The sequence below is a fragment of the Serinus canaria genome, chromosome Z (genome assembly GCF_022539315.1).
Source record: "Serinus canaria isolate serCan28SL12 chromosome Z, serCan2020, whole genome shotgun sequence".
Taxonomy (NCBI): Eukaryota; Metazoa; Chordata; class Aves; order Passeriformes; family Fringillidae; genus Serinus; species Serinus canaria.
In genome coordinates, this window is record NC_066343.1 from 5,437,906 (window position 1) to 5,450,217 (window position 12,312).

The following is a 12,312-nucleotide window of genomic DNA, read 5'->3' on the forward strand; positions in this document are numbered from 1 at the left end:
GCCATGAAATCACAGACACAAAAAGGTTTCAGAGCTAGGTCAGCTATCTGGTTACTGCACTTGTAGCTGTTTTTGCTATCTGCTTTTATATTGTCGATTGGTTTCCTAATTGCCAGGATGATTCTGTAGCAAATGCTGTGGAAATGCAGCCTTTGCACTAAAGAGCTGCTGAAACAGGAGACAGCGTTGGGCCTGCAGGGACACAGAGCAAAAAGTTAATTTGTTTTTTTATTTTCCCTAATCTAGTTCTTTTCTTTAGATATGGATTCAAAGAGGACACTGACATGCTTAGGTGCACTGTGGAAATGGATATCCCACAACCATTTCTGTCTAGGTGGATGTTTCATGTCACTTCATCTTTCCAGATACCAGAGCACCAAGATCATAGTCCATTCCAGGAGAATCCTTTAGGGGTTTATGTTGGTCACAATAAGCTTTAGCCAGTACATAAAAGCCTGTAGTAATAAGTATATAAAAGCCCTTCAGTAATCCTGCAAGTGCACAACACTCATTGTCTGATGTGTACCCTGGCTCCCCAAGGAGACAGCATTGAGTTTATAGTCCCAGGCTGAATCATTTTCAATCCAAAATATTGAGTAGACAATGTGACTTTTTACCAAAAGAGTCTATGCAGGCACTGCTGGATGGCAGCCTAAGAACATAAAATTAACATCTGCAGGACCTAACAGCTGTCCTAGCAGTCTATCTATATCCAGTAGTATCTATAACAAGATAAAATACTGCCAAACAATTTATTGCATTTCTTCTAGGACCAGATGAAAGGAAGGGTCATACTGCAAATGTTGTCATAGTCTCAAAACATTCTTTTGAGGAACATATCTTACAATCAGTCAGACACCAGAATACTGAGTAAATATTACAGAGACATTAGTCATATTACCCAAAACATTATTTAATGCAATAAGTATGATATGGTAATTAAAATAATACAATGCAATAGGTTATTAATTCTATCCTATTTATTTTCCAAATATCCTTTGGCTTTGATTTGGGCATGTTACAGTGACATTAATGAGTGATAGGCATCCCCAGAGAGATCACATTTTGGATTCTTCCTACTCAAGTCCATGACATGACATGACTCAAGTCCATGTTCTATGGCACTGAATGCAGTCAAGGAAATGACTGAAATGAGACTGTGTCTTAAGAAGGCCATCTCATGTTTTTGCTGGGGAGCTTTTCTTATATGCGTGGAATCATTCATACTACGTAATCGTGGGTAGAATTCCACCTAAAATAGCCTGAATACTTCCTTTTTGATGTGAGACAAAGGCCATAAGTTCTCTCCTAGAATAAAATCAGTTAAAAGGCATCCACAGCCCACATGCTGCTCTGTACAAACATTTATGGCTTTGATTTTCCTTCTCCTCTTAAGTAACATCAGTGTTCATCTGAAAACCCCTCAGGGAAGATGGGAAAGGGGAGAAGGAAGCATGGGGTTTCCAGCAAGAAACTGCCCTCTAGAAGCACCCAGCCAACCAAATGCACCAGAGCCCCAGGATGCACATCCATAATCTACACCCTAGCTGATAGACTACTTCAGACCTGGAGTACAACATGCCCCTGAGAAGCCACACATTTCCTTCCACTGCCTGACACCTGCAGTGCTCTGTGAGACAATGAAATCAAACATCACAGCAGCAAGCACTGAGAGGGGCATCAACTCTGGGACTGCACATGCACCAACAGCAAAACTTGGCCACTGCTTAAGCACAATGAAGGGAGGTGGGAAGGACACAGGCTGGACCATGGCTTGCCTTCCCCTCTGCTCAGTATTTGGAGCAATGAGCATGCTCAAAAGAAAACCAATTTTGGTGAATGGATGAGCAGGCATCCCCTCGTGCCCCATGGCAGCTGTTCCTTCCTGTGATCAAAAGCACCAGAAGACCCTCTATTCATCTGCCAGCTGAACCTTTTCTGAAGCATGAAAAGGGCCAGGACTGCTAGGGTCAGTTGACACAAACTGGAGAACACTCCCTGCTGGGGCTCAGAGGTTATTTACCTGGAGCCTTAGTGATTTAGCTTGACTTCTGCCTCAAGTGTAAACCGCCTACTTCCTTCCTCAAGGAAGGAAGTAATAATTTCTTATTATAAAATAATTTCTAACTAGATGGCACATCTGGCTACCCATATCATAGGCTGTAGTAGGAAAATCAGGAACTGGAGCTCCCTCATCGCATGTGTGAAAAGTTATCAGGCTGTGGGATCACCGTTACTGCTCCCAGGTTTTAAAGTTCATGCATGTGCTTCCTCCATGGCTCACCAAAAACCAAGACTAAGCACCTGCTAAAGCTCTCACTTCTCCTACAGATCTCCTCCCTCCTATGATTGGGAGGGAGGAGATCTGATAAGAACATCTCTTGTTTGCTTCAGAAGGGGGGAGAACATTATTTGCTCTCTGTGTTTAACTTACACTATCATACTCACTGCAGGTATTTTTTTTTCTGTTTTTATAAATAAATCTTGGGATGTTGAAATGTAGAGACATTTTTGCTTTTCCAAAAGGTAAATATTTTTTGTTCTTGAATGCTGCATATTGCTTGTGTAAGAAACTCCAAAAGTTTCACATGTTGTTGGCATCCCCCCTGAGGTCTCTTGTGAGAGCTCTTGTCTGTGTTGCAGTACATAGCAATGAGAAGTTGTGTCTTATGCAAAGGGGCATTCCTGATACTTCTGAGCCACAGAAGTCACAGAAGTATTTTTGCTTTTTTTTTTTCTTCTTCATTTGTTTCAATTATATTCTGTTCCTGCACTGTCTACCTTTTTATCAGAGCTCATTTCTGCATGAATGTGATTTGGATGATTCACAATTCACCATCTCCCAAACAATTACTGCAGGTATTGACAAGTATTTGGCAATATCAGAAGTAAAGTGACTTCAAAGTTGAGAATTATGAAATTAAACTCTGGGCTAAGCTCCACAAAGTTTTTTATTAAGGTCTTCACAGAGAATTTAACCAGCCAGCTTTATGTTTTCATTGCCTCCAATTTCAGAGTCCACTTTCAGCTGGAACAGTGTGTGAGCTTGAATAGTACTGAAATGGGGACACAGATGCTTTGAAGTAATGAAAATCTTTTATTTATCCTCACTCCGTGATATCAGTATAAAAATTAATAAAGACAAAATAACAGTAGAGGTATGAGGTCTTTAAAAAATAAGCCCTTATACAACCACGTAACCACAGCAAGCAGATATGTAGTTAAAATTCAAAGGGCCCTTTATTTATTTGGTTGATCAGTTCATTCAGGCCAGTTCTCCCTTTGACATTGAAGCACAAATGCTGTTTTATTATTAAAAATCAGCTGAGAACCGTGAAATATTAAAAAAGCACAGCAGGACAGGAATGTCCCACAGTGTCCATTAAAACTGCAGGGAAAATCATACCCTCCCTTCCAAAAACAAACAGTTCCAAATCCATCTTATCATCAGCATAGTTTCTCATTTACTTTGGATATGTTATAGCTTGACACAAGCTTTATAGAATGTTTTGTTACATGGGTATTTCATATGTGAAGGGAAATTTGTCCCACCAAGATGCCTCAGTACAAATAGGGGAGAAACTCCTATGCTTCTTTACAAGCTGGAATGTGTAAGATGCCAAAAAATGCAGAACTGCTGAACTCAGTGGTGTCTGTATGAGTTGAATCTGCTTGCAATTGCTAGAGGCACTTGTGTGTGTGTATGTGTGTGTGTGTGTGTGTGTGTGTGTGTGTGTGTGTGTGTGTGCACTCATGTGATACGTGTGGGGGTGTATGTATTCCTGCAGCTCCATCTGTATCCTGGCTTGTTCTCCTGCTTCCCCATCCAGTAGGAGGGAAACCAAAAATTGCCTCTTCTGGTATCACCTGCATCTGCTGTATTTTGAAGGGAAATATGAGGAAATATGTAATGTTTGTAAGAAATCTGAGAACTAGAGATGCAGATTTGAGAACGGATGCTATTTGTTTTTATTTTACAGGTGCAATGGAAGGTTTGGTTCTTTTCAATATGAGATCAGTTGCAGAAATTGCATGGACGTCTGTGAGACTTTTCACAAAGAGGAGTTACCAGGGCATACAGAGGCTAATGTCTTGTTTCTGTTTTCTCCTGCTTTCCTCCCCGCACCCCTCTCTGTACACACAGGAGCTAACGCGTCTGCTCCCGACCAGCTGAGCCTAGCACTAGCCTGGAACAGAGTAGACATCGCCCGCAGTCAGATCTTTATTTACGGGCAGCAGTGGCCGGTACAGTATATATATGTGTGAATATGTACACGACATCTTCTGTTGGAGACGCTTTGGACTCTACAGAGTATTAAATCCATTCAGTGGTGGTTTTAGTGTGGTTTGAAATACACCGGGTCCTGCCGAACACACGGTTCCCACTCGCAACAGCTGAAGGCAGGCGCGGTTTTAGGGAGGTTAATGTGTTTTATTGTCCAAGGAAATGGTGACATCTAGCGATGTTTTAACAGCAGGACACCATGCCTCTGAAAAAACGGGAAGTACCAGATTTATGCTGCCAAGCATGATTCTGCAAGCTGAGGAAAACAAGTATACAGCCATGTTTTGGTGCTAGGCTATAAATTCAAGGAAAGTTTTCAAGTCAAAGAAAAACCTCTTTTTTCTTTTCAAGCTGCCTGCTTTTATATGCCAATACTGAATTTGAGGCGGTGATTTGACATAAAAAATACACCATACAAATATTGGAGGTCAGGCAGACTGCAGGAGCTGATCAGCAGTGTCACCACGAGTGGGCTGTGGCTCCAGAGCTCACATGGTGTTAATTCTGCTCCGTCTGCTGCTCTGCATCCATCTCTCTGCTCTACATCTGCACCACCCCGTGCACATCCTGCGCTCCAGTTGTCCCCTGGCTAATACTATTCACAGGGAGCACCAGGGGCATGGATTCTCTTCAGGAGTGGGAGGACTGTAAATAGAGGAGTTATTGAATGCTGTGTCAGGCAGAGGAGAAAGTCAACTCTTAGATTATGTTACACCTTTTACAGGGAAAGAAATCACACAGGGAAAAAAAAAAGGAAGGTCTCAATCTCTACCTGTATCTCCTTGAAGTCCAACTTATTCACTCAGGAGTTTCAACTGGACCATACTAGTCACTACTGTGACGCTTGTTTCATCACTGTCATTAAAATTTCACATGCTATCTTTACATGAGCCTTTACAATTCCCCATGGAAAAATTATAACAATGGGAAAAGCTTCTGTTTAAGTATCCTTTCTTTAAATGTAGCTTTATACAGCTTGCTACCCCTAAAAGCTAGTAAAAAATCCTCGCCTTTTCAATCATGGGGTGAACAGGACTATTTATTTTGTCTTTGATATTGGGCATAAGTATGTGTCAAAACACAGGAGGGATTTTAATGGCATTGAACTGTCTTCATTGTTATCTCTTCATCACCACATCATAGCAAAAATTTGAATAAATTCTGCAAACTGCAATCATTTTGGGAGCTAAAAGCTGAAAGGATGAGATAATTTCTCATCCTTCTAAGTCTGCCTGACCTCCAAGAGTTAAGAAGGAGAGGTTTTGTGTAAGAAGACCTCTTGCATTTGGGCCTTCAAAGGAATGCAAATTATGAAGCTATTTCTGTTTCCTGGATGTTCAAATTTCCCTGAGGTTCCACACCACAAACAGAAGAAAACTCTAGAAAAGACAGAATTAAAGTGATTTTGTGTGCACATAGCAAGTCTATCCAATACAAATAAAATGTTTGACAGGAAAAGAAATAATTATAATAATGACATGGTGAAGGTAGAGATGTGGTCTCCAGTCAATTGGACTCCAGTTCCTTTGTCCTAAACTATTTTTCCTAGAGTATTTTAACTAGCACTCCTATATTCCTTTTTGAAATGCAGCTCTGAATTTAAAAAATTGTTACAGATTAAAACCATGATTATCCCATTTCAAGCTTAGAAGAGAAACCCTCAGAATTTTCTCAGTCCCTCTGCTTCTGCTAGAGTGACTGAACCAGCTGGATGTAGCCTGCCAGGCCCAGGAACAGCTTCAATTAATCACTTGCTTTGCAGGTGGGCTCCCTTGAGCAAGCAATGCTGGATGCACTGGTGTTGGACAGAGTGGATTTTGTGAAATTACTCATAGAAAATGGAGTAAGCATGCATCGTTTTCTCACCATCTCCCGGCTAGAGGAATTGTACAATACGGTAGGGCCAGCCTAAGGCAAACTTTCTGTCTCTATATTCACTGTTGTAGCTCCCACTTGTATTGTAATGGCATGATGATGATGATGATGATGATGATGATGATGATGATGATGATGATGATGATGATGATGATGATGATGATGCACCAGGCAGTCAACACCTGTTGCAGAAATTTTTCATTAGTCCATATTGTCTCTCTTGCTTGTCTCTCATGTAGGGTAACATGCTGTGCCTTGCCCACATAATCTGCTGTATGGATTTTGTAAAGACACAAAATAAGCCTCACACAGTGCCAGCTAATTTCTTGTCATCGTAATTCCAACAGGACAAACCAGAGATTTAGGCAGGTGGTACTGGCTGGAAGACAGTAACTGGCAAGTTAGGACTGATACCGTGGTGCTGTATGACAAAATGGCTTCAGAAAAATCTTCCAACTCTTAATCAGTCTCTGTTACCATGAAGGGCTTCCCCATGCCCCCACTGAGTTCCAAAAATTAGATCTTTGATTTTTAAAAAACTGTTTGCAAGTTTTTAATCCTTACAATTATGGTGAATATAAAACTGTACAAATTAAGTCTGCGTCTGAATTCTCAAATGCAAAATATATTCCAGCATTCACAGTATTATTACCTACTTAGGTAGTAGCTCAGAAAGTTCAAACTTCTTATGTGTAATAAAAAAAATCTTCAAGGCCTATCTTGTTCATAGAATTCCCAGTTTTGTGTGTTGCAGAAGGGCTGTGATATGGGCATATCTCTTTTCAAAAAAGGTTTTTTTTCTGCCAGAACTTTTCAAAGGCTTTACTGGCATAAGCTGCTGCACTGGACTGTTGTCTGGAGGGGTATCACACTGATGGTGATGAGAAGTCAGTCTTGCAAAATATCAAATATGAAAAGGATTCATTAAATTTGGGCAAAATATGGAGGGAGAGGTATACATACATACATACACACACACACACACACACACACACACACACACACATATATATATATATCTATATATATATAGATATATATATATATATATAGGGTCCCTATGTGCTGCCCTAGAGACAAACTCCCATCTGATCTTTGGTCAGCTTACATTTTGCCTATTGACTGCCATCTATGTACTAAGAACACAATGCCTATGAGCTTCCCATGTAGCAGGGATAAGCATGGTAGTTCTTGTACAAAAGCCAGTTTTTACAGGGAATAAGTTTGACAGAAGTCTTCAGTTCTACAGCTGAAAGGACTTTCTGAACATATTTATTGCTATAGAAATCAGGGTACATTTTTTCATGCACGAATTCCAAAAGACCCAGGCTCTGAAATGCCTGAACTACCAATTATACTATATGACCAAATGCATCCATAGTAGCCTTAGCACCAAAAGAAAAAATTACATGGCCAGTTAAAAATTACCATATCTCAGCATAAGACTTAGGAATAACCTGTGAAGCTACAAACCAGTGAATATTACCCATCTGCTATGGAAAATTTTTAAAAATAGAGTACAGTATAGAACTACAGGCAAGGGAATCAATTTTATTTCCACACAGAGTTTACCAAGCTTCTCTAGGAAAATGTTAAGTCTTAGAAATCTATGCTATTTCTGCAATCAGCATTCAGGATAAGGATGTTGCACTTGGTCCCCTTTTGGTTTTTTTTTGGTTTTTTTTTTTTAAAAACTTTGACAATATTTAGAAATTTCAAAGGTTATTAAAGAAATTTAGCTGCCATGGTTTAGAAGATCAGGAACAATTTTGGTTTAAAAGCTACTTGAATGTTAAAATACAGGGAGAAGGAATGCATGGTCCATTTTTACCACAAAAGGACATTATGACCAGGGTCTTGGAAAACCCTGGAATAACACAGTTGTTCAGCTTGTTCATGTAAGATCTGAAAAATGGTACCTACAGAAGAGGCAAAAATATTTGCAGGTGTTTTAGAAAATCTGAAGCAGCATATGAAGAATCACAGGTAAGTCTCATCATGCTCAGAGATGGGGTTACGTAAAATTAAGTGTTTGGAAGTGCAGAGCAATGCATATATGGAAACATTGACTCTACACATGTGTGGTGGTCTCATCCATATCAGCTACAACCAAGGAGACCTCTCAAAAAGGGCTCTTAAAATATCAGCAACAGTCAAAAACAAAGCAGAAAATAAAGTAAGGTGTAGTAATAATAAGAGTAGCAGTAGTAGTAGTTGTATAATCAAAACTGTGGGACTCCTCTGCAGAATATTTTTGCAATGACAGCTGGAGTCAAAAGAAGATTGGAAAAATTCACAGGCTGTGCATTCTGCATTCATGTGCATGTGCATCCACAGACAGCCATTTCAGATGAGACAGCCACAATGCAAGGCCAGGCTCAGGGTGGCTCTGAGCCACCAGTGGTGGAACTGGAAGTCCTGAGTGCAGGACAGCTAAGATTGAAGCAGTTGGTTTTCCTTCCATTCTTTCCCTGACGCTGTGCTGTGCTCCTGGTTTTTCTAAGCCAGGAGCCTAACCCAATTCACAGGACATCAGTTTTCATCCACTGTGGCAGTTCATAGGGTTTTCTTAAGGAAAAGTTTTCTACAAAAGAGGAAAACAGGTGAAATAATGGTCTTGTAATTGTTTGGGTTTTTTTCTAATTGATAACACTGTACAATTGAAGTGCTCTCAGCAGCCTGATTTCTAAACTATCAAGGTGAGAAAGTTATATCAACATTTATATTTTGTGCAAACTATTTTGTTGTTCTTCATTTGTCCTTTGCAGAGACACGGACCATCCAACACTCTGCATCATCTAGTCAGGGACGTGAAAAAGGTAAGAGTCCAATAGACGGTAGGTTGAAAATAATGTTATTGATTTTTTGTAGCTAGATACAGTCTCTGTTTTGCATGAGCTTTCAGCCAGAGCCTTCTCCTTCCTGCCAGTACAGAATGTCCTGTTTGTGTGCTCCAGATATGAACTTTTTGCATACAAACACAATTAGCAAGTTATTTGGCTTGCTTTCTCTGTGGTTTTAGATGCTTGAGTAATAGTGTGTCTGCTGCCATAATTGTAGGCTCTCACATACTGGAGTTATGCTGCTACTTGTATTTTTCCATACCTGCAACTGTTGTCAAAGTTATTTTCTGTGTTGCTAGTTTAGTTCCAAGCCTGTAAAATAGCTGTTACCCTTGTGCTGGATCCTGGCTTTTTGAAACAGTTCCTCATTCTGTATTGTGTGGTACATTACAGCCATCTTCCTCAGCAGAAATATAAAAATGAGTAGCGGGAGTTCCCCTGACCCTTATCATGTTAATTTCAAGAGTCTTGAATTATAACAATCTATTAGAAGAGATGGACAGAAATACTGAAAGGTACAGTGGCAGGAAGGAGATACCAAATACCTTTACCAATGTGCTCAGGATTAAAAGAGTAACAGCGGCTGCAAGGAATAAAAATCCCTTATCCTTTAAATATATGGATCAAGTAAGGAGATTGAGTTTGCAAATGACCTCATCAGCTTGAGTATTGTCCCAGAGCATGTGCGGATTACAACCTTGCACATTATGTAAGTCAGACCTCAAGGGTAGCACACTTGAGAAAGGATATTTCTGTACATGGAACTAGATAGAAAATTTCAAGAGGAGAGGATATTTTTTCTGAGAGCACAGGTTTTTGTGGTTTTTTTCTGACAGTGACAGAATTGAAGCCACCTAAGGGAGAAGACTAGTATTGTGTCACACAGCAACTTTTTGTTCAGTAATTTTACAGAATAATCAGTAGCATTTCAGGAAGGTTCTGGTGGTATTCTTTGGTTGGTGTGTTAAATGGCATCATCATTGTCCATTTAGGTATAGTGTATTAAGTGACCTTTGAAAATTGTGAAATGCCTACAAAAAGAAACTATGCACAAATCCCTTTGGACTGAGCAGAGTGAAGCTAGAATCTGTTTAGAATGGATACTGTTCTTGAAGCTGAAATTTCCAAAATATTTTATTACTCAACATGCAGTTATTTATGTGCCTTTAAGAATTTGAAAGAAGCCTAATCTGTCCTCTACTTTTTTTCTAAATACCTTCTCTCCCCTAGAATCATCTTTCCAAGTTCTTCTTCAAAGACACAGCAAATTGTATGTTGAGTAACTAAATAATATTAATCTCTTTTTCCTGAGCCCCTAATTAAATATGTATTTTTAAAGAAACTCTTGAAAGAAAAGGCATCAAAGTAGTCAAAGATGATCTGTACTCATGGATGTATATGGATAGACAGTAAATAAACTTACACTATATTTGATGGCACTATTTGTTCCATAGTGACTTATAACTACTTTGTGATGGCTATCTTTCCATAAATTTATCTTTCTTTCCTCTGTCAATATCTCAAATCTTCAGTAATTCCAACTACATTGAATCAGTCTTTTGAGCATATGTGTGGGCTATGAAAACAGACAGCCTGGTGTTGCTCTTTAGCACCTTCCTGAAGAAAACTGGACCTCTGGGGCTCTATTTCTCATTTTGTCCAGGATGAGGAACAGCCAGGCTTCATAAGGAGAAGTGACAGCTCACTATAGCCCTGACAACTGAGCAGATCCCTCACCAGTCAGCCAAGCCATAAATCAGTCCACAGATCTGACAACAGTTTAAATGAAAACATCTCTTTGGGAAAAACTTCTTAATGGACACATCCCCATTTGACAGTTTTATGGCCCATCGTGCATACAAGACAGACCACAATACTGCTGCTAGTTTTTTGAATTCATGTATATTTTGATGCCGTACACCCAACCTTTTCAATTTAATTACAGCATCACAGAATATAAATACCAAAGTATGTAATACACCACCTTGAGACAATACCTAATCAATGCAAAATGCACTGTGCATTTATATGTACTTTTCCATTTTAACACCTGCCCGATTTAAAAGGGTGTATGCTAAAAAGTTGCATCTTGAATCACTGTGGATTCTCAGATAGAAATCATAAACCAAATAGTGAGAACAACAGAAGTCACATTATCACATTCCATTTGTGGCAGCCTATAGACAGACATGTGCACACACATGTGCAGAGAAGACAATACAATACAATAATACAATATATTTTCCCTTTGGATTTCCAAATACTGCTGTGAAGACTGATAGCCGAGGCAGCATTTTGTAAAGGCCTGGAGGTAAAATCTTAAAGAACTTACAGTAATCTAATAGTGCATAAATTTTGCATGTATTAACAAGACAAATTATGTCATAATGACTCTGCTTCAGATCACCTTTCAGTCCTCTCAATTCCATAGCTGCACAGTGGGGCCAACCTGCCTGCAGTTTTGGCTTCATGGCCATTTTACCATCTCCTCTCGAGGGTCCAGGATTTCACATTTAAGTCTGGCTTCCTTCCACAGACCACACACAGCAATGTACCCAGGCTAAGCAGAAAGAATCAGGCAGTGGCTGGACACCCTGCCAGCAACTGGAGGTTGCCATCTATGAATTTAAAAAAATAAAAGTCCTTCCCTGCCTCAGCTAGCTGATGAAGATCAGTAGAAATTATCAGATGATTTTTTTTTTTCACTTATCCAAAACATTGTATATAATTAACAGATCTCAATTCCAATTCAGGATTATTACATTTCCAAAGTTAGAGGTTTTTTTGACTGCTACTGTACATCTGCATTTCCAAAGCTCAAACTAGCAATATATAGAATTTTGGCAGTATTATTTTTTCCTCAGCATGCAAACTCAGAGGTTTGATACATGGCGACACAGAAATGCACTCAAAGTAAAAAAAAATACTACAACAGATTAGCTACAGTTTAAGCCTGAAATTTCTTCAGGAGAAGAATTGTGCATTAACACTGAAGAGTTTGTCCTAGCATTAAAAGATTTGTTCGTTATTAACCAGGACAACTATCTTACCACAAAATCAAACTTTCTCCTTGGTCATTCTTAACCACCTAGACTGCACTAGAATTTTGCATCCGAATTCTTGTTGTTCTTGGGGCAGTTCTGTCCCGCTTGCAGCACTGTGTTCCATTTACAAGCATTCTTAGCCCTGCCAGGGTGGTTCAAGCTGTCTGCTGACAGATCAGATCCTTTGGCATGTAACTCCTCTCACAAGGATGGTCCAGTCTACTTTACTAGGACTTCTCACTTTGGAAAAGTAATGTTTATGAAA

At 39.5% G+C, this 12,312-nt stretch overlaps 1 protein-coding gene across 1 annotated transcript in view; it reads left to right on the top strand.

Annotated features, from left to right (window-relative positions):
- Window positions 1-12,312, top strand: part of TRPM3 (transient receptor potential cation channel subfamily M member 3) — a 261,595-nt gene that overhangs the window by 199,462 nt on the left and 49,821 nt on the right. Inside the window, exons 10-12 of the mRNA XM_050986919.1 lie at window positions 4,145-4,245; window positions 6,048-6,182; window positions 8,929-8,979. Coding sequence (XP_050842876.1) covers window positions 4,145-4,245; window positions 6,048-6,182; window positions 8,929-8,979 — 287 coding nt within the window. The remainder of the gene's footprint in view (window positions 1-4,144; window positions 4,246-6,047; window positions 6,183-8,928; window positions 8,980-12,312) is intronic.